Source organism: Pantherophis guttatus, chromosome 3, assembly GCF_059756535.1.
Source record: "Pantherophis guttatus breed Tessera chromosome 3, ASM5975653v1, whole genome shotgun sequence".
Lineage (NCBI taxonomy): Eukaryota > Metazoa > Chordata > Lepidosauria > Squamata > Colubridae > Pantherophis > Pantherophis guttatus.
Window position 1 is genome coordinate 23,435,441 of NC_142065.1, and position 24,105 is coordinate 23,459,545.

The following is a 24,105-nucleotide window of genomic DNA, read 5'->3' on the forward strand; positions in this document are numbered from 1 at the left end:
GAACAACTGCCCTTGATGTGAAAATAAGGAGTCGGTTCTGAGATTTTTATGCTTATAATACATTTTACAAGCCAGTGTTGGAATCAATATCATTGGTAAATTGATATTGTGACAATCTCAGTGACAACATCTGCCTGTAAAAAGATTCACCATATAAGCCCATGAAACAAATCCCCAAAGCAAAATAAGGCATCATAATGCAAAGTAATACAATACAATGAAAGACAATAGTCATTCAGAAGGAACATATGCTGAGCAGGGAGATGGGTGTCCTGTGTATTGGTCATTTATGGGCTGGTCAAATCCTTGGACCTAAATCTGAATTATCTGGGCAGCACACGAGATACCCTCAGGTGGTGCTAACCAATTACTGTGTCATATTCTTCTGATATTTGTTTGATATTGATCATGTGGGGCTTCCTGGACTAATCATAAATGCACTATTCTTAAGAATTCAGAACTTTCTCAAAATATTAGAATTTCATTTAAAATGGTATAGATGTAACTAGAAACATGCCTTTCTCTCATGCACGTGTAAACCAGTGGGCCCAGTAGTATTCTTTCATTTAGGAGTAGATACTTTGAGACATTATTTATAATACAATATATAAAATATGGTATGCAAATAGTTTTTTCACATACTCTACTACTATTATCAATTTAAGGAAAAACATAGCCTTTCCCGTTGTTTTAATTCTGTATGAAAAAAGCTTGGTTTTTAAAGTATGATTTATTAATTAATCCAGATGGTTAGGTTAAAATTTCATGCCACAACATTCCTTTGATGGGAATAAACCACAACATTCCTTTGATGGGAATTCAACTAACTGTGACTTATTCACAAGTCCTATCTTAGAAAACTGAAGCTGAATCAAGGGAAAGAAAAAATTATCTTTGCTATTTGGGTGGGTGGGTGGGGACAACCTGTAACTTCTTTCCTCAGAATCTGCAAAGGGATCTGAGTAGCGTTATAATAAAAATACCAAGTTTCATATAGGAAGTATTTTATATATGTGGTACAGGTACTGAAATATATTTTAAAATGTTGGTAATACAGGGTAAGTGCATTTTTCAAATGTACAGTATTTTTCAGATGAGTGGGGGATAGGCTCTCTGGAGCAGTGTAAACTAATACAAACACACAGCAACCACACGGCAGCTGTCTGTAGTGGTTGAGATCAAGTAGGATCCATATGGGGAGTCAGAGGTGATGCAAGCTTTGCGTCCCTTGTATCAGATGTCACACTCAAGCCCCAAGAGCATGTAGGTTGCAGCACAATGATATGGCACTATTGACGTTCTGCTAAAAGAAGCAAGATTTTGCAGATACTCTCCTTCAATTTCTTATGATGTAATGTATGTGACGTTCTATGAGAATTCTGGGAATTGAAATCTGACAGATCTGAATGTTACCTTGCTGAGGACACCCGGTTAATAATTCTTGCAGGATATAAGGGTTTAAGTCTATAAGTCAGGTTGACAGCCTCAATATGATCAAAGCTCCATTTGTTTTTATGTGCAACATGAAAAAAGATGATGCTTTGATCACAACATTGCAGCTGCCATCTTGACTTTTTTGACTATAGCTTGAGGACACCCTGGTATCATAGCTGGCTCATGTAGGTCCACTTATTGTGAAGAAAATTGGAGATTATGCAGTTCAGTGAAAGGTCACGATTATGCTCCTCTATCATTTCACATACAAATACTAGTCATTGCGGCAGATGTAGGGGGTTTTTCAGCCTAAGAGAAGGGGCAAAAAATAGAACAGAACAGAATAACGGAGTTGGAAGGGACTTTGGAGGTCTTCTAGTCCAACCCCCTACTCAGGCAGAAAACCCAATACCATTTCAGACAAATGGTTGCCCAATCTCTTCAATAGGTCTCATTCCACATCTCTCAGCATATCCTGGCTGATGAATTACTTCATTGTTCTGCCCAATGGTAATTACGACTGGCTATAATTTTACTGTGGAAAAAGGGGGAAATGTTGATTTGCTGCTGAAGTGCAAGAGAACAAAATTGTTTCACTTGAGTTTGTTAGAATTTGGATTAAATTTAGGTTGAAATGGGCTAGGCTGTTCCCAACTATGCCTCTTTAACACATTTTTTTTTTTAAAAAAAATACTACATAACATTGTATGTACGGAAGTATGAGCTATGACTTAGCACTGGTAAATCAAGTTCAGACAACTATTTATGAATCAAAATATATGTAGCTTTAGGTATGCTAATTTTCCACCTGTTTCTTCAAGAGTTGATAAAGCTAAATTTAGCCTTTTCGGAGAATTTAGCTTTTCTAACTTAATCCATCCATTAATGGTTTTAAAAGTGAGGGGATTAGTCTGGGTCTAAGAAGGTAAATTAAATAATGATGGGCTTCTCTACTTCTAAAGGAACTGTTCTCATTTCCCCTGGGTCAGAGCGCAGATCCCTCAGATGAATTGAGTGATCCCTGAGGAAAAGCATATTATCTCTTTTACAGAAAACACCAGGTGGCAGAGGCTATGCTCTCCTGAAATTTGTCAGGGAAGAAAGCTTCTAGAAACTCCTAAGAAAGTGGTAAGAGACAAATGGCACATCACTATTGATTAACCATTGATTAAGTCTTTCCCAAAATCTTATAAGGAAAAACATTTTCTTTTCTTTTTTCTTGTCTTTGCCTTTAAGGAGCTAATTAAGAAAATGAAATAGAAATAATAGAAACAAGCTTAGCAGCATCCTCATAAGATTGAGTACTGCATTGGGGTTATGCTTAAGCAACACAAGAGTGGGGCTGGAAGCAGTGGTGAAATCCATTTTTTTTTACTACCGGTTCTGTGGGCGTGGCTTGGTGGGTGTAGTGTGGCTTGGTGGGCATAGCTTGGGGTTGGCAGGAGAAGGATACTGCAAAATCCCCACTCCCATCCCACTCTGGGGCCAGCCAGAGGTGGTATTAGCTGGTTCTCCAAACTACTCAAAATTTCCACTACCGGTTCTCTGAACTGCTCAAAATTTCCGCTACCGGTTCTCCAGAACCTGCTGGATTTCACCCCTGGCTGGAAGGCATATCGGACTATGTCATGGTATGCTTAAGTTTTTAAATAAATTAGATTTGATTGGGTCCATGAGTATAGGTAGAGCACTCTGGGCCCCAACATAGTTGGGGCACCCATATCTATAATAGTCATTGGTAAAATACTTAGTGACTACATGCAAGGGGTCTGTAATGGTAGTGGGAATGACCTTGAGAGCTGAGGAAGAGAAATGCTGCCTAAAGAGCCATGTGGCACAGGGGTTAGAATACAGTACTGCAGCCAAACTCACTGCTCACTCCAGGAGTTCGATTCTGAGTGGCTCAAGTTTGGCTCAGCCTTCTATCCTTCCGAGATCAGTAAAATTAGGACCCAATATGCTGACTCTGTAAACTCCTTAGAGAGGGCTGTAAAGCACTGCGAAGTGATATATAAGTTTTATTGCTATTGCTAGGGAACAATCAGCCAAGAGAGGGAGGAGCTCATAGAAAGAAATTTAGGAAAGACCCATCTTAATTGATTAGGCTATAAAAAGAGACAGTGGGACATTTTTACTTGCAGAAGATTTTTACTTGAAAGATTATGTTAAGGTAGACATATAATAAAATAGAATTAGTGTATCTGTCATGTTTCCTGTCTGGGAAGATTGATAGGATTTAACCTGGTGCCTAGCTTCACTACAGTAGTGTATCATCCTTGCCCAAGGCTCCATTCTGAGAAAGCTGCTTTGAGTCATGCCAATTTGATGTTCATGTAAGTTAAATAAATAAATACAAGTATGATTCAGACTAAATCTTTATGTAATACATAAATGCAGTTGTTTTAAGAAGTAATTGTTACAGTATGATAAGATTGTTTCTAAAAGATAAGGCATTAAACCAAGCATAATAGTTATAACTGTCTTGATTAAAATAAACAACTGCCAATATTCATTACACCTTGTTCCTACTTGTTCTTAGCAACTGCCAAAAAAAAGGACCAACTAAGCCAGTTCTACTATAATTAGGCACTCATGGAAAATTTGTTTTCTTAAAAGCAAGCAAATGCTGCCAGCACTAAAACAACCAAAACCTGTAGAGTTGTTTTAAGATACTCCAATTGTCCTTTTTTTCTCATTAATTAATTAATTTAATATATAAAATAAACAAAAATAGAAATAGGAAATTAAGGGAAGGAAAAGGAGACCGGAAAAGAAGGTGTGAGCTACAAGGGGAAAAAAGAAAAAAAAAGGCGTTGACTTCAGACTTTTTTAGCACAGTACAAGATAAAAACACTTGAGCTTCAACTTTTTGCTTTTGCTTTTGCTTTTACACATTAATATATAACAAGCCATGAATATAATGACAAATCTATCTGAGCGAAAAAACCAAAGCCAACGTTTCATTTTTTTTTAACACAAGCACAAAATCCAGAAGTGATACCCAAGTGAAGAACATACTTAAATACTCTTTGAATAAAATAATCAATTTAACAATTTCTCCTTTATCTTCCTTGTTATGGAAATTGTATGTATTTCTATTTGCACCTAATAATCTTTGTGAACTATTGCCATCAATTTTCCTGAACTTTGGGCCCAAAAGTTACATCCTAGTATCTGTACAAATCATTTTGAAGCTCTTCCTAACTGTTTTAGCTCCTAATAAGCTGCAGTACCTACTTTCATTGTTTTGCATGCAGGTAGTTCTCAACTTACAACCACAACTGTCAGTAGGATTTCTGTTGTTAAATAAATCATTCCCGATTTTACGAGCTTTTTTGCCTCCCTCATTGATTTTGCTTGTTGGGAAGGTCGCAAATGGAGATCATGTGACCCCAGGATGCTGCCACGGTGGTTTAATACATGCTGGTTGCCAAATACCTGAATTATGATCATATGACTCTGGGGATCTTGCAATAGTTGTAAGTGTGGATCAACCATAAGTTACTTCTTTAGTGCCATTGTAAGCAGTGGTGGGCTGCTGCCTGATTGGACCGGTTCAGCAAACCAGTAGTTCTGACGATCAACTGGCCCCGCCCACTGACCCCTGCTCTATCCTGTCCTATATTTCCTTCTTTCTGGCTCAGCTGATTCACACGGCACAGCTGATTTCCACGCCTCCACTGTTCTACTTACCATGGCTGCCTTAGAAGGTAAGCAGCTGAGCTTCAAATTGCTGTATTTTGAACACTGCATGAAGTGTGCGTGCGCACGCAAAGTGCATGCTCACAGAACCGGTTGTTAAACCAGTTGCAGCCCACCACTGGTTGTGAGGTTGAATGGTCACTAAACTAATGGTGGTAAGCAGTGGTGGGTTTCAAAAATTTTTACTACTGGTTCTGTGGGTGTGGCTTGGTGGGCGTGGCAGGGGAAGGATACTGTAAAATCTCCATTCCTACCCCACTCCGGGGAAAGGATACTGCAAAATTCCCATTTCCTCCCAATCAGCTGGGACTTGGGAGGCAGAGAATACCTGGGGGTGGAGCCAGTCAGAATTTTTACTACTGGTTATCCGAACTACTCAAAATTTCCACTACCGCTTCTCCAGAACTGGTCAGAACCTGCTGAAACCTACCTCTGGTGGTAAGTCAAAGATTCCTGTATTGCTACTTCTGTCCTTTGTACACACATTTAGCTGTTTTCATTTCTTTCTCATTTTTCAGTCTAGAAAGTCATGTATTAATCTGGGAAATGGAAACCAAAAGTTATATACTGTATGATTGGTTGCTGTGGGTATAAAGGGGAAGCTGCCCTTTTTCTCACCTTTTTCTTCTGTGTGCTCTGTATGCTATTTGACGTTTTTACCTCATGATGTTCCTATGTAGCTGAACTATCCTGTCTGCTGTAAATATAAATGTTAAATATATTTATTTATATAAAACTACAAGTTCGTGTCAATCTCTTTGACTTCATTTGGACACTTGCTGCACAATTCTCTGACATATATAGATCTTCTAAACAGCCCCAATGTACATGACTCTGGGCAGAGCACACGAGTACACCAGTACAAAATTAGTATCTCTTAAGATTCCTTAAAACTTGGCAGCTCAAAATCACAGTAAAAACAATCACCAAAGCAATAAGGGTAGACGTCCACCTATACATGAAAGACTCATTGAAATAAAATCATTTTGAGGACATTCTTGAATACAGTGGATGCCAAATGGAACCAGGGAGCATAATTTATAAGGCAAGGGCCACTAACAAGAGGGCCTGACTCCTGGTCTAAAGCCCCTTTACCTCCCATGAGTGAGAAAATCCAAAAAGTGCCTTCCTCGATGTTCAAACTGGATGGGCAGAATTGTATTGACAAGGTAGTCCCTGATCTCTCCTGGTAGTAAGGCACACTCTATGAAGTTACTATTTGTTTAGCCAGTATTTTGATACTAAGGCTGGGTTTGCATATCTATAGTATCCCATAATAAATAAACAAACCACACACACACACACACACACACACACACACACACACACACACACACACACACTTCAATACAAACATTTCACAGGCTTCAGCAGACACTCTGACACCATGCTGAGGACACAGATGTGATTTCAGGATGGTGGTCAGGACTTTGCAACAGGTTTGCAAGATAATGCCCATTTTGTGTTCTACTAACTGCCAGTAAGCTTGCAGATTCACTCAAAATACAACATTAAGCATTCCAGGTTGCATGGCTGAGATAGGATCATTTTCCAATTGGATTCTACTTCACCCATCCTGTGAAAGAATCTAGAGAAAACTTGCTAAATATGCCATTTTGTGTAATGTGGGAGGTGTATGGACTAGAAGGGAGGCCTTCTTGGTGGTTGTCCCATGCTATGGACTACACTTTCCCCATAGTTTTAGATCCCAAAAGCATGATTATTATCTCTTAACACAATATTTTGATTATCTAGAAATACTGATAGATTTCATGCATGTCTGGCCAAACACATGTGTGCACAGGTTTGTGTGTCTGTGTGTGTGATATGAGTTCAAGATCATCCTCACTTTAGCAGGCAGCTTTGAAACAGTCACACTCTCTTACCTCAGTCCCCTCACAGGACTGTTTTTGTGAGGGGAAAATACTATGGTTTATCACACAGTCAGCCAGATGTTTAGACTAGATTAGCTACCCAACTCCCGCAATGCTGAGAAGATGGAATGCTGTATTATATATGCCTGTCTGAGTTCTGGAGCAAATGCAAGCTGTATATCTAATAATTAAAATAACTGCACAGTAATTTAAGGTAGACAACAGACTTGCATCTATTCCTTCTTCAGTGAGGTGACTTTCTGGTTGCTCAGTTACATTAAGCCAGTTTATGACTTCTCTTTGGCATCTGCTAGATTAATTTGATTAAACCTGGTTAATGAGGCAGTATAAATCAGTAATTATTTGTGAAGAGTCATGAGTAACAAGCTACTGCTACATTAATTTGCTTCCATTAAAGGACATGCCATAAAATATGGCTGTTAAAGAACAATGCAACAAAGTTTGAAACAGGATAGTCCATTGTTTCTCAGTCTTGTCAACTTTAGGACATAATGGGCATCAACTCCCAGAATTCTCCAGCCAGCATACTGACAGGAGATTTTTGGGAGTTGAAATCCACACATCTTAAAGTTGACGAGGTTGAGAAATACTGGGATAGTGTTTTACTGTCATGGATTCACAGAGAGAGGCATCAAACTCTCTTACACTGTTTCTCAACATTGTCAACTTTGTAACGTGTCGACTTCAACTCCCAGAATTCTGCTTGGGAATTCCTGGAGTTGAAGTTCACTTGTCTTAAAGTGGCTAAGGTTGAAAAACACTGCTCTACTATCATAGGTGGTATTCAGCCGGTTCAGATCGGTTCACCCGAACTGGTAGCGGAAATCGCATCCACCTGCCCTGGCTCTATGGCATCCTATTTAGTCACGTTTATGAGGCCGGGCACATGCATGGAAGGTGTGTGCACCAGCAAAGCACATGTGCCGGAGGCCGGGCACATGCGTAGATGGAAGGAGCCTGTTGTCTTTCTTCAAGACCCCCAGACCCCAGGTACCACAAGAGAGAAGCGATAGCAACCCTTGCTTTATCCCAGGATGGAGATACAATGTTGATCTCTACTTTAGTTTCCCAATTGGGAGTACCAAATTCAGTGCTTCCATGCTGGTTTCTCAAAACAGATGTTCATCACATATATCTTTTATGATTCAACAATGGTTGCCAATTGTTCAATATTTTTATTTCACTAATCTAAGAATTTGCCCACATAATTTTAATACATTCATCTTGAACTTATTCAAGCACAGATCTTTTATGACAAGGATGTCAAACTTGTGGCGTCATGTTATCATCACGTGACATATCGTGACATTTTTTTCCCTTTGTAGAGCTGGGATGAGCGTGACCTGCATGTGACACATCTGGCCCATGGGCTGCCAGTTTGACACCCCTGTTTTATGATAATATTTTTGTAGGCCAGCTGAGCTATTTATTATTCAAGTTCTTTGTAAAAGTATTCAGTTTCATTGTTGTAATGACTGTTGTGTAGAACATAGTATTGGGCAGTGAGCCCAGGTTTATTTCTCCCTTTCTCCAGTTCGTTGTTTGCATAATATGGAAGATTTTGCAATGAATACATTTAGAATGTGTTGTCTAGCAACTATGAAGATGACTCCAGCAATCATCATTTTTTCCATTTTTGAATTTCTTTTGATGCTATAGTTTCCACACAGGTTGATATGATAGTTGATTTCTCTGAGTTCTTCCATGAAATGGTTTTGGCACATAACTCTAAATGTACTCCGAAGTACATTTGCACTTGTAGGAGAGAATATAGAATTTGACCTGGGGCAGTCCATGAATTTTTCAGCCTTCCACATTTTCCCAGTTGATCTTTTGCTTGTCCTTTGCTTAGCCTTTTGTGGTGGTTGATTAGATCTGGACCTTGCCATGGGGTGTTTTCCATGGCCACCAGTTGGAGGAATTGATAAAATACATATTGTGCTTTTTGCTCTTAGAAGTTAAATGATTTCAAATAATTGGATTTATAGAATCAATGCCATGAACTAGTGATAACATCTGAAATGTCTTTGGTCATTCCACAAAGGGCTAGGATCGTAAGAGTGTGCCAATAAAAGTCTCATTTTTTCCAGTTGTTTTGTACCACTCCAGCCTGGTGCTCTACAGTGTGTTAGACTCTACAATCGCATCCTTGTTGCAAGGATGGCTGCAGTATTTATTAAATTAGAAGTTATGAGGCTGCCCAATTCTTTGGTCATTATATAGAGTAGACCATGCTGATTAGGAAAATGATGGAAATGCATAGGGAGGGTACAGAATCAATAAAGACTATCCTAATAGGACTTTTCATACAACAAATTGATTTGCCTACAATTGATTGTATAAACCCAAATTGGTATGTAGTGTCTACATTTACAAGATAAATGTGGCAAATATTGTGGCTCGCCATGTTGTTAACCAAATCACTTTACTATTAACTATTTTTAAAATGGTGACTTAACGAAATGTGTGGACACAATCTACATTTAAAGATTCTTGACAGGGCTGCTCTTCTCATACATGGTTCAGATAATCAAGTGAAGTCATTTATAGGAGAGCTATGTTAGTCCATGGCAGCCAAAAGGCACTCCATTTACATGTGATGAAATGAGCTGTTACCTCGCAGAATCTTACGCCGTTTAATACAATTTATTACGGTAGTCAGGGAAGCCGCTACCAGATGGGAGTTAAGTGACTAAACCATAAGCCATTGAAGCCACACGCTTTGGAAGCAGAAGGTCGAGCGAAAAACGGCCTCCGAAAGGTGACCTCACTGGACAAGGCCACCCCTCCCAGGCTGCCCACGAGACCAGGAAGAACGAAAAAGGGGAGTTTGCGGACGGTCCCTGAGAGGTGGCCGGGCGAGACCGAGGGAGCGCGTCCAGAGCAGGTCCGCTTTTGACGCTCCGAAAAACGGGATTTTGCAGAGAGCCCCTGAAGGCCCCGCTTTCCCCGCCCTCGACGGCTCCTCCCCCTCCGTTTGCCGGTGCTTCGAGCCTCGGGAGCGGCCAGGAGGAGGCTATAAGAGACCGGAGGGGCTCGTCGGGCGGCGCTGCTGGCCGACTCTTCACTCATGCAGCGCCGTCGCCGAAGGGGGGGAGCCGCGCCGAAGCACCGAGGGAGCAAGTGAGGCAAGGAGGAAGGACCCCCCCCCGCTGCTACACCTCCTCCTCCTCCTCCTTCCACACCGCCGCCGCTCCCGAGTCAGCCGTCCCCTCAGTTACCGCCGCCATCCGCCTCCCTCCTCTTTCTACTCCTCGCCTCAGTCGGCTCGCCTGGAAGCGAGGCGAGGAGGGGGCGGACCATGCGGTGGAAGCGGAGCCCTTGGAGGCCCTGGCGGCTTCCCCGGCGGTCGTTGCTGGCCGCGCTCTTCTTTTTCTCGCTCTCCTCTTCGTTCCTCTACTTCGTCTATGTGGCTCCCGGCATTGGTAAGGGTCGCGCGGCGCGTTTGGGGAAAAAAAAAAAAAAAGCGGCTCCGGGTGGGCGAGGGAGGGGCGGCGCGCCCGGGAGGGAGACGCGCTTCCCCGCCCGGCCTTGCTTGTGAGAAAGAACGGCGGGAGAGAGAGAGAGAGAGAGAACGTCGGGCAGCTGAGGGCGGAGGGGGGTCTTTTTGAGGGGAGATGGGGGGGCGCGCGATTTTGGCGCGCGTGCGCCCTCCGCGAGCGAGCGAGGGGGGGGGCGTGAGAGGAGTCTAACGGTAGCGCAGGAAAGGGGAGGGTACTGAGCGCCGCCTGAGGTGGTGAGGGGCACCTCGCCAGATTCAGGCCGCCGCTGCCGCTATTGCAGCGCACGGGGGAAAGCGGCCGTGTTGCCCACCCATTTCTCTGCCTCCCGCCCGCTCTAGTTGCCGCAGCCAGGGGTAGGGGCTTCGGTGCCTGAGGTGTCTCTTGCCTCTCTCTCCCAAAATTTCACCAACGGGTGTCGATGAAGCGCGCACTTTTCTCTTCCCCCCCCCCAAACAAAACACATTTCCTTCCCCCCCCCCGGAGTAGTTATTGGCGGCATGGACTCCTGGAGGCTGCGCTCCCGGGCCGCGTTTCCTTTTTGCAGCCCACGAGAATTCCTGGTTCTGAGCCTCAAAAGCGAGAGTTTTAGTAAGGTTGCAAAAAGGAATATACTTTGCTCGCTGAAGCGCCTTTCCTGTTAATTTGGACATTGTATGTGTATGTATGTATGTGTGTGTATGTATGTATGTATGTATACATGTCTAATCCATAATACAGTCGTGATATTTTGTTTTTTTTTAAATTTCGTTGAATACATGTCAGGTCTTTTTTTTTTTAGTATATTTTGGTGTGTGGAAGACATTTTGTCATTTAGTCTCTCTTATCTCTCTTACTTTTTATTCATGATGGTGAACATATCTAATACTCCTATCCCCTATTTTCCCCGACAACCCTGTGAGGTGGGTTGGGCTGAGATTGAGTGACTGGGCTAAAGTTACCCAGCCAGATCAGTATCAAACATTTCCCTGAGATCAGCAGAAGCGGTTTTTTCTTCTCTCTTCTCTCCTTAATACTGAATTCTTTTTACATTACTATCCTCTGGCTTATTTAATTTTGCTCCTGCTCTTTTTATCTTTGACCTTGATTAATTCAGCAGTTTATTCCCTTACAATTCTACATACAAAAGGATGTAGAACTGGGAAATTGAATTGGGAAGGTCAATTTAAAAAGTATGTTTGTATTCCCCCATTTTTTTTCTTTTACATGGAAATATTTGCTTGATATATATTTTCAGCTCATTTTACAGTAGTAGGTAGACTATAAAAACCCAGGAGATATAGAAACCTTTACATTGACTGCAGGTTGTGATCAGAGTTGGGTCAAGTGATGATGGTTAAAGTGATTTAAAAAACCAGTAATGCTGACTGCTATTTTCTCCCTTCTCCTTTTGCTCATATTATCAAGTGTCAGTATTCTGCAAATAGTCAATTATTAGCTTTTGGTTAATAAAGGCGTTCTACTAATCTTCAGATATTTCTTGCAAATAAGTTATGTTCATGCTAAAATGATTTACAGTTTCTTTAACAGATCATGCTTTTCGGGCTGCTTATTTTTTTTGTGAGATTTTGAGAAGTTTCTCATTGCTCTCTGGTGTTCATGCATATTTTTATGTGGCTTAAAATTACAGAATTCAATCTTAAATTGGTCACGTTTTACTCGAAATGACAACTTTATTCAGTGCCAAAATAATTTCCTAGAGATGAGTAGTAGGCAACAATAATGGCTTAGAAGTATAGTATTCCTATGCAGATTAAATTTGGTCTTGATCCAGTAAAATACTAGTAGTTGTCTATCTACATCTCTCTGTACTATAAGGTTGCTTTCCTAGTGTGGGTGCCCTGTAGATGTCCTAGACTATTCATCCCTTTAAGTCATATTGAGTGAGGAATGAGCAACTGAACAAGGAATCAGAAAATTGGTATAATAATAATAATAATAATAATAATAATAATAATAATAATAATAATAATAATAATAATAATAATAATTTTTAAATTTATTTTAATTTATTTTTAAATTTGATTTATATGCCGCCCTTCTCCGGAGATTCAGGGCGGTTTACAATGCATTAAGCAATAGCCTTCATACTTTTGTATATTTATACAAAGTCAGTTTATTGCCCCCACAAACTGGGTCCTCAATTTACCTACCTTAGAAAGGATGGAAGGCTGAGTCAACCTTGAGCCTGGTGAGATTTGAACTTACAGTAATTGCAGACAGCTGGTGTTAATCACAATGCTATCAGTCTGCTGAGCCACCAGGCCCTTGAATTTTATTTCTATACCGCCCTTCTCCCAGAGGACTCAGGGCGGTGTACAGCCTATTAAAAGCACAAAGATATAAGAACTGCCTGATACAATAAATTGCTTTTATATCAGGAAACAGTTTATAAATAACAATTTTCCTGGTAGTATGAATCCTATTTATACGATGCAACATTTAAATTTAATTTAGTTTTTATTGGTATTTTAGAATAGAGCATCAAATCTAATCATTTAAAGTCACCTCTGATGTAGTGGATTTTTTCAATGTCACAAAAGACAGCCTGATAATATTTGCTTTCTTAATTGATTACTTTTGGTGAACAGTAGTGTTAATTAATCTTAATTGATTACTTTTGGTATAACAGCAGTGTTACACAAAAACAACTGTTGCTCAAGACAATGGTGTATAACCCGTCTATCTTGTATTTTATAGAACACAATATCCAACAAACAAAACTTTGCAGAAAGTTTAATAAGCTTGAATGTTATTTTTTATTTTTTTTCAGTCTGCATTGACTGCATAATAAATATAAGATACTGGATTGTGTTAACTATGAACAATTTAGAATTACTTATTTGTTAGACTTAGAGCTTTCCTTTGTGGTGAAAAATAAGTTCTAAAATAGTTAAAAACAAAATGAATTAATAATAAAGAATTCATAAACAAGTGCATAACTGCAATAGAACAAATATATTTCACAGAGAGGCACCTCCCAAATCTATGTTGATTTTCAATTTGCTTATAAGTTTCTTCCTGGAGAAAAGGCATGTTCTCATATTTGAATTACAGTGGCCTCTGAATGCAATTTTTTATAACTTTGTTATATGAGAGCTGCTGTAGAGATAAAAGTGTCCTTGGACTTGCAAAGCCAAGCCTATTTGTACTGTAATAATACTTTCCTAAACAGAATCTTTACATAATTATTTCTTAAATTTCCTTTTTGTCCTATGTAGGAGACTTTTGGATGTTTTGCTGCCTATGATTTTAGATGGAAAATTTAATAACATGCTATTGTTAGAACTTGTGCCACTATTTTGACTGATTGAGGTAGTATAAGATATTCAGATGTGGTGCCTTTTTAGCAATCCTTTCAATCTGAACTGATAAGACTCTTTTATTAACTATTTGGGTCAGATAGCATAGGAGTACACTTTATTATTGCTCTTAGATTGGTGTATAGAAATATCTCTGTCAAAATTTGACAATTTTGTTTGTAATTGTCATAAAAAGACTAAGATTAATACTGGAAATACCTGCTGAGTAATTTATTGCTGTTTGGAGAGTTTGTGATACATTTAGTTAATCCTTTAGTTTATTTTTTAATTTTTTTCGTTAAGTCTCCCTTTTTTTAGTTAACTACTATATTCAACATTTTTTATCTTTGACCATCATTTAATTTATTCACACATACAAACACACACACACACAATCTCTAAAAACTTTAACAGCACTGCTAAAGTGATTTAGAAGGACCAGTGAAAAGGAATTATTCCAAAGGCAATTAACCATGAAAAGGCAGGACTATCAACAAGATCTGTTGCTGGCTGAAATTCTTGTCCTTTTTATGTTATCATTTTAACACAAGGGAACATTATGGAATAAGGCTACAATCCTATAAATATTTTTATGATTTTTTATATCTGAGCCATGGTAATCTGATGGTTGTCTGGAATATGGGTTATTGATATGGAACTGAACCTAGTCTGATTACCCAAGTTCTGGGAGGTAAGAATAAGAATTACACGTATCCTTACACATGCCTCCAGCCAATTCAAGCAGTGTACTGGATCTCTTGTGTGTCTAGAGATAAAGTCTACCTCTTTTTGGAAGTCACAGTACACCTTAGCGACAATAGTGATCATCAACCTGTAAGGGTGACATTGCGAGGCTGCTCAGATTTAAGACCATATAACATGGCTGACAAATGGCTCACCAAAAAAGGTAGAGGTGACCCAAAATAAAAGGTTAATTCAGGCCAAAGTGGATTCTAAGGCAATATTAGACTGCCTTAAAACAGAATGCTACCAAATGAGCTAGAACAATCCAGTCATCTACTACTGAGTGGCTGTCAGCCTTCAATGCATTCGCTAATCTCTGTAATATTCTGAAGAAACACCTAACAACTAAGCCTGCTACAAAAAGCCTGAGTGGGTAGACCCCATTGGTTTGATCCTGAATTCCAGCGACTGAAAAAGAAATTGAAGGCAGCCATGAGGCTCACCCAGAGGAACCCTATTGCTCATATACAAGCTGAGATGTTGCACACAAGAAAGGAATATAAAAAAATTATAACATTAAAGGAAAAAAAGTTTTGCTATTTCAATCTGATCAGAACTTGAGTTGGCTGCCAGAAGTCATAACTCAGTAATATTTTGGTACTCTGTAGCAGGTGTCCTGAAAAAACAGAGATTTGCTTTTGACATACCAATCTGCTGAGGACTGGGAGAATTATCAGTGTTTGTTTGCTTCCACAGAACCTGCAGAGAAACTGTCTTTAAGCAGTGATTTAGTAAACCCTACAACTCTCCCCCCACCACCACCTTGGCCACCAGTTTTGGAAAAGGAGATACAATCCATCATTAAAAGCTTAAAGAGCAATAAAGCCCCAGGTGAGGATTTTTTACCAGCAGAATTATTCAAGAAATTTCCCAATTGGTGGGGCCCAGTATTGGCAGGTCTTTTTACACATATAAATAATACCTGCCATATACCAGATGGGTGGAAGATGGTAATAGTTGTCCCCATATATAAAAAAGGAAATAAAAAGGATCCTAGTAATTATAGGCCCATTACCCTGATTGACATTGTGGCAAAAACATATGCTAGGTTTCTTTTGAACAGAATTGAAATCTGGGTAGAGGAAAACAATATCTTCACAGAAAAACAAGCAGGTTTTAGACAAAGCCGATCCACTATAGATAACTGCTTTGTCTTGAACTATCTAATTGCCAAATATGCCTATAAGAGGAGACCCCTGTTTGCTGCTTTTATAGACCTTACAGAAGCATTTGATATGGTAAACAGAGAAGTACTATGGAGTAAACTGACATCTCTTAAAATAGAACCTAGACTGCTGGCTTTGATTAAAGCCCTTTACACAAGTACCTGTTTGAGGATGATGTATGGGGTTAATGGGACTCTGACTAACAGGATTCACACAAATAAAGGGGTAAGGCAAAGGTATATTCTGGCCCCATTATTATTTAATAATGAATAACGAAGACACAGACTTTAGAGGATAACTAGAACTGCAGAAAAAAGAATTACTACCCACCTGCCTTCCATTGAGGACCTGTATACTACATGAATCAAAAAGAGGGCTGTAAAAAAATATTTACAGACCCCTTGCATCCTGGACATAAACTCTTTCAACTCCTACCCTCAAAACGATGCTATAGAGCACTGCACACCAGAATAACTAGACACAAGAACAGTTTTTTCCCAAATGCCATCACTCTGCTAAACAAATAATTCCCTCAACACTGTCAAACTAGTTACTAAGTCTGCATTACTATTAATCTTCTCATCATTCCCATCACCCATCTCCTTCCACTTATGACTGTATGACTGTAACCTTGTTGCAATATAAGATTTATATTGACTGTTTCCCTATGACTATCACTAAGTGGTGTACCTTATGATTCTTGACGAATGTATCTTTTCTTTTATGTACTCCAAGAGCGTATGCACCAAGACAAATTCCTTGTGTGTCCAATCACACTTGGCCAATAAAGAATTCTATTCTATTCTATTTAGTTTATATATCAATGACTTGCCAGGCTTAATGAAGGATCCCATGGTACAGATGCTGATGATCCTAAATATTTACTGTAACAGCTTGCTTTATGCTGATGATATGATTTTATTATCATATTCACTAGTAGGATTTACGTAGGCTATTAAGAAGATTCAGCTCTTATTGCCAGAATAACTCCCTAATCATTAGTAAATCTAAATAGAAAACAATGGTGTTTGGAAAACATCATCAGAGACATAGGTGGCAATTAGACGGTGAACCAATTGAACAGGTTAATACCTTTATATATTTAGGTGTAATCTTTTCCAAGATTGGATCTTGGGCTTGCCATCATCAACGAAGTAAACTTAGAGCAAAAGCCTGTTTGAATTTACTGCTTAAACTAAAGAACCATAGTTACCCAGGGTCCCTAGCCCCATTAATTAAAGTATATTGATTTGATTTGATTTGATTTGATTTGATTTGATTTGATTTGATTTGATTTATTAGATTTATTAGATTTCTATACCGCCCTTCTCCCGAAGGACTCAGGGCGGTGTACAGCCATATTAAAACACATATAAATATACAAAATTTAAAACAATTTAAAATTGAATATATAAAAATTTGGCCCATAGATTAAAACACACATACACCCATTCTAAAATTCATATTAGGCCAGGCCGGCTTGTTGGAACAAGAGAGTCTTCAAAGCACGGCGAAAGGTACACAGGTCGGGGATGAGACGAATCTCAAGGGGCAGCTCATTCCAGAGGGCTGGTGCCACACAGAGAAGGCTCTCCCCCTGAGTGTCACCAGTCGGCATTGTCTGGCCGACAGCATCCTGAGGAGCCCCTCTCTGTGGGAGCGTATTGGCCGGTGGGAGGCTGTTGCTGGCAGCAGGCGGTACCCTGGACCTAAGCCATGGAGCACTTTAAAGGTGATGACCAACACCTTGAATCACACTTGGAAGACCACCAGGAGCCCATGCAGCTTGCGCAGGAGGGGTGTTACATGGGTGCGCCGAGTCGCCCCCATAACCACCCGCGCGGCCGCATTCTGGACCAGTTGGAGCCTCCGAGCACTCTTCAAGGGGAGCCCCATGTAGAGAGCATTACAGTAGTCCAGGTGGGACGTGACGAGGGCATGAGTGACCATGCGCAGGGCATCCCAGTCCAGAAAGGGACGCAACTGGTGTATCAGGTGAACCTGATAAAAAGCTCCCCTGGCCACGGCCGTCATATGATCTTCCAAGGACAGCCGTGCATCCAGGAGAACACCCAAGTTGCGAACCCTCTCTGAGGGGGACAAGATCTCACCCCCAATAGTTACTGGGGAAGCTGTCGTGCAACCACACTCTCAACAACCTTCGCTACAAAGCGAAGGTTGGAGACTGGACGATAATTTGCTAACACTGCCAGGTCCAGGGTCCGGGTCCAGGGTCCAGGTCCAGGTCCAAATAAAGCTAAGGTTACCCTTATACTCTTGTATGGAACAGAGGTTTGGGCTCTATACTCAACCACAGTCCTAGAACAAACACAGTCCCAGCATTTGATACGTATTTTGGGTGTAGATCCAAGAACATCTGCTGCAGCAGTTAGAGCTGAATTGGGAATTCATACAATTCATGCAGTATCCAAAATTAGAACATATAACTACTGGTGCAAAGTCAATGAAATGGAAACTGATAGACTCCCCAAGTTATGTCTACTAGAGCAAATAAAATACAATAATACATCTCCTGGATCACCAAACAAACAAATTTTGTAAGAAGCTGTGGCCTTCCTGTCTCGCGCAACAGGAGAACAATTTAAAAAAAAGAGCTGCCCAAAGAATTAAGAATATAGAAGCACAAAATGAAATAGCTATCCTTAGTAAGGTAGGTAAATTGAAATGGCTGAGCAAATACAAACATACTTTTCAAGTAGACAGCTATTTGAAGTTACAACTGCCAAAACATCTTAGGGAGATATTTACACAAGCGAGATTCGAACAGCTTGACACAATGGTCAGATATAGGAGATTCCATTCTATACCCTACAGTGAGCGTCTCTGCATTTGCGGAGCGGCAGAGGTAGAAGACCTGGCTCACATTCTATTTAATTGTTGCTTGTATAAGGGGGTGAGAGATGGGTACCTTGGTCTATATACCAAACAAATGACCCATTGGGATCCCCATATCAAAACAACTTACTTTACGTGCGGCCAGAACCTGAAAATAACATTTAACATAGCACAGTTCTTAAAACAAAATGGTTCTGTTGAGATCTGCATACATGGGGGTAGATTGTAAGGGTGACACTGAAATATAATTTTATAATTTTATTCTATTATATATATTATGTATTAAATTATATTGTATCTTATCCTATAACTATTGTATTTTACCCTACTCTTCTTTTAAATTGTATAGGATTTTATTAGTGATATGTGTTTGAACTTTGTGCTTTGATATGGCCTATAGCCATGATAGCAAACCTATGGCACGCATGCCAGAGGTGGCACACAGCACCCTCTCTGATGGCACGCGAGCAGTCACCCCAGTTCAGCTCTGCCGTGCATGCACAGGGGGCAGGGTGTATGCGGGGGACATGCGTGCATGCATGGGTGGTGGGGCACATGCAGGGGCGTGCACACATGCATGGGTAAGGCGCATGCGGGGGCAGTACATGCATGTGGGGGGGGTGGGACGCATGCAGGGGGCTGTCCATGTGCGGGAGCCACATGCACATTGCATTTTGGGGGTTTGGGTATGTGCGCGCGCATGCGCCCGCACTTTGGATATTCGGTCCAGAAAAGGTTAGCCATCACTGGTCTATAGGCTAATCAATAAAGCTATCTATCTACCCAGGTGGATGATATAGGAATGTTGGTTCTCTATTCTAGGAAGTTTTTACAGATGATTTAGAAGCTAGTATATCCTAGTTCTATCCTGTGCCCAAAAGGTAGCATTGAAGACTATGCTATGCTTCAGTGCTTGTTTATAACAAACTCCCTCAATTTGAAAAACTCAAGATGTGTTGTACCATGGGAAGCTCCATTTGTGTGAGTGGGGAGCACCTGCCACTTGTGTAAATGAAGTGCACATGAGTGCAGGCACCCACTGCTTGTGCGGAGCCATCCTCTCTCCCTCCCCCCTCTGCCAGACCACAAAGCCGGAAAGGTTGAAGACCCCTGGTTTAACACATTTGGAGGGCTTCATGTTGGGGAAATCTAACCCATGATACAATGTATTTTTTCACCTATGTTCCTAAATAACAATATTTTCATCCAAAACTTTGAAGTGATGTGCCATCACTATCTTAAGGCATTCTTTATTTAACCTCAAGTGAACAGTGGAAGCCTGACAATGTTTCCTGGTTTCAATTTACTTAGATATTATGATTAAGTCTATGTAGGAAGAATATATATTTTTGCTTAAATAATCAGGTGTGCATCTTGGGACCATTGCTTGTTATTAAATTGCTCCTGGATGTATACATAGTGGTATTGCAAAGAGTGCATTTGCAAAGCTAGGCTTAGTATATTGGTTGTGTTTATACTTGACCTGGTTGATTTGGCAGTAGTTATTTGTGTTTGCCCACATACCTTTTTAAATTTGCATTCTTTACTAAGGATACTTTTAAAAATATCTAGAAATTGTGTGGTTTGTTTGAAATTCAATAGGTAAACATTATTGCCTATAGGTGAAAGTCTAGATAACTAGCATTGGCTACTACAGGTAGTCCTCAACCTATGACCACAATTGAGTCTAAAATTTCTATTGCTAAGCAAGACAGTTGTTAAGTGAGCTTTGCCTCATTTTACAACCATTTTGCCACAGTTGATAAGTGAACCCTTGCAGTTTTTAAGTTAGTAATACAGTTATTAAGTGCCTCTGGCGTCCCCATTGCCTTTGCTTGTAAATTGAGGTCTACCTGTAATGTGTGTTTTTAGATTTAGTTTTAAGGTTTTAATTGTGACATCTATAAAAAATGTATACAATTCTTTGGAATCCAAAGGCCATTGGCCTGAGCTTGGATAAAGATTGGATATTTCTGAATTAACTCAGTGAGTCAGAGTCTTAGAAAACAAAATGTCTTACTGCTTTCAGCATACTATCAAAGAGCTTCCATTCTCTTTGGTAGTTCCTCGATTAAGGTATTATTTTCTGCTTGATTGTTTGTCTGATATTAATCTCTGCTTATCTGGCTGCAGGCTGTTGGAGAAGGTATGCTTTGTCTTTTTGATTCATCCTTAGTTTAGAATGCAGGGAAACGGAACATCCTAGACCAGGCTAAATTAAAAAACACTAGGGAATTCCTGGAAGCATGGCATTCAGACAAATCAGCCATCAATAGTCACATATAGATAAATCACACACACACACACACACCACATTCAAAAGAGACAGTAAAGAAATTAAAAAGGAAACAAAAAAAACCCAGGCTACATGCTTTCCAGCAACCAGCACCCAACTATGAGCAATGAATTGGATGCACAACCCTCTATAACAAGGGTCCTCAAACTTGGCAACTTTAAAACTTGTGGACTTCAACTCCCAGAATTCCCCAGCCAGCAGCATCTGCTCTATAATGTAAGTCGGTAAAGCTGGAATCTACATTCATCTTTTCAAAAGATATCTTTAATTGAGACTTCAAGGGGGTGTTGAGATTTAAAAGCACATATGAAAATGAGGATGATTCAGGCATGAATAGACTCGTATTAGGAAAAAAGGCAAGCAGTTATAATTGTGACCCTGGGAAGGAGATGTATAACAAAAACACTTGTATTTCTAATGAAATGAAAAGAGATAGTATGGATACAATAATTAACATTGTTTGTAGTACATTATGATAGAATCTACAAACAAGAGTAGTATCCTGTTCAAAGGAATGTAGAGTACAGTAAGGTTACACTCAGTAATATTGTTAGACACATTCCAATTGTAGAGGTCATAAGATATATATCATTTTCTTAAACTCTTCTGTGTGACAAAAATGTATATAACCTGTAGCCATGGTTTGTTCAGGACTCTGTGCTTTGGGTGAGGAACTGAATGATCACTAGAGTTGTGGAATACTGGCTTATGTGAGCATTGGTGAGCAGAAGGGTATGGAGCTAGATCATTCATTGCCCGTTATCTGTCTTAATCAATTTCTTATTGCTTGTGTGTGTACATGTGTTGCAACTCCTTAACTGTCCTTAACTGTCTAGCAGACTGAGCATTCCTACTTCTTGGCCATCCTACACATGAAACTTTCTCACCCTGATTTCCACGTCATGAAAAAGGGAAAGATTCCTATGTCCCTACAGGGCTGTGAGAGGTGAAGAATAAAACAAGGAGCCTTTACCATAACTGCCTATTCCCAGATTTAGTTCCCACTGTTGAACAGATCTGCTTACTCAATTTCCAAGTTGCACCCACTAAGGGCTGAAAATGATGCTTGTTTTTTGATGCAACAGTGGTGGGTTGCTCCTGGCTCGCACCAGTTCTATAGAACCGGTAGTAAAACTGGTGGGAGGCCCCACCCACTGACCACGACGTCATGAAAATGCTTCTGTGCATGCGCAGAAGAGTGCACGCGAGAGAGAGCGAAGCAAGAGCATGCGGCCCCGTTGCGAACTGGTAGTAAAGGTAAGTAGAACCCACCCCTGGACTGCAGCTATTATTAAGACATAAGAATTACAACTTAGAAAGCTCCCTAGCAATCTGGATAAACAGAAATGCCTTGGGAAGGAAAGAAGAAAATAAGGATTGTCATTTAAGGAACAGGTCTTCATCAGAAGGAGATGCTCTTGGAGAAGAGGATGAACCAAGGACATTTAGTGTAGGCATTACATTCCAAATTCTGATGAGTTGCCTGGACCACCTGGATTACAACTGAAATTCATGCTGCAGGTGCCAGACCCAGGAGTTCCAGAAAAGAACCATGTATAAAAATACGTATGTCAGATATGTGCAACTCTGTCCATATGTATTGATCCTGGGAAGTTCCAACAGGAATTAGATGTTGTTTTCCAGACATACTGCCCTACCTACAAGGGTGTTAAATGAATTACTGATCATGAATCCCGATCAGGTTAGATTATAAAGAGAAGCAGCTTGGCCAGCTCAGACTCACTCACCATTGAAGCAGAGCTGACCCAAGCAAAGGATAATCTACTGACAGCGCTGAAAGCTTTGTACCCAATAAAATCAGATTGGTGTAAAATTTCTGCTTGTTTCCAAAGATATGATGAGCATGCTGGACACTATTATCTGAGAGTTTTATTAAGTATTCCTAATTTAAGTGGATATTTTTCCACAACACGAGGTAAATTGTTTCCACAAAGGTTAGCTATGAAATTATATGTAAAAAGAAAAGGAGTAAAAGTCCACAAAGTGCCCATATCTCTTATGTTTATTAAAGATAGTTGTACAAATGACCATAAATTATTAACCTAAATTACTCACCTACTGGAACTTAAATATGTCTCAAGACAAAAGGAATGCCTCACAAAGTTAAGGAAAAAGTCATCTTTAGGAAATCCCCAATAGTTTTAACTTATTTTTATAACTGCAATATTTAACAGAAGTTGGGCAAACAACTGTTGTATGATTTGAAAACTTTCTGTTTGAAAGGCTCTTTTATGTCAAGTATTTAGAGAGAGAAGAAAGAAACTGTGTGTGTGAGAGCGGGAGGGAGGGAGATTTTGAAACAGGAAAATGTTTCCTCCCCTCCTCCCCTCCCCGCCCGGGCTCCTTAGGGCCCCAACAGGAAGCAGTTGTTGGAGCTAAGCAGCCACCACGAGAAAGAGTTGGCAAAACAGCTGGCTCAGTTCAAATTGGATTTGACCGAGAAGGAGGCTCAGCAGAAGCACCTCACTGAGGACTAGTAGCATAGGCTTTCCAAGTAGAGGGAAGACCTGAGGGAGGGCAAGGCCAGGTACTGGTGCCTGAAGGCTCAGTGGGCTGAGATGGTCAGCCAGTTCCAGGCCATAATGCTCTCCCACTGGAACAAGGTCCTCCGGCTTCTTCGCCACCAGCGGCACTTCGTTCCAGCCTTCGTCCAAAGCCCCACACCAGGAGGCCGAAGCAGACCCCAAGATGAAATTTCGGCCCCCCCTCCAACCTGCACAAAAAGACCCCAAAGGGGGAGACTCTTCAGCAACACAAACGTTCATTGCAGGTATCTGTCCCAGGGGCCGTAGTTTGAGGACCCCTGATTTAGTGCAATATAAATAATGCAAATAATTTTTCTGCAGACCACCAGTGGTCCACGGACTGCCAGTTGGTGACCGCTGCTCTGTAGAGCTTATAAGTGTGTGTGTGTGTGTGTGTGTGTGTGTGTGTGTGTGTGTGTGTATACACACACACATATATTTGTATATATATATATATGTGTGTGTGTGTGTGTAATTGTAGTTCAACTACTGTTGAAACTAAGTTCTTACAGCATCTCCGGATCCCTGCACAAATGGATAGCCACGTTCCTGTCCAACAGGTAACAAATAGTCAAAATAGGGAGGGCCCATTCAAATCCAGCACCTGTTAATAGCGGTGTTCCCCAAGGCAGCATTTTAGGACCCACACTCTTTCTGCTTTATA

At 40.4% G+C, this 24,105-nt stretch overlaps 1 protein-coding gene across 2 annotated transcripts in view; it reads left to right on the top strand.

Moving 5' to 3' along the window:
* Positions 1-9,876: 9,876 nt before the first annotated feature.
* The window catches only part of B4GALT5 (beta-1,4-galactosyltransferase 5), a 54,074-nt gene continuing 39,845 nt past the window's right edge, over positions 9,877-24,105 (top strand). For both annotated transcript variants that reach the window (XM_087889106.1, XM_034413807.3), the window contains exon 1: positions 9,877-10,456. In XM_087889106.1, the coding sequence (XP_087745232.1) occupies positions 10,333-10,456 (124 nt within the window). In that variant the 5' untranslated portion in view covers positions 9,877-10,332. The remainder of the gene's footprint in view (positions 10,457-24,105) is intronic.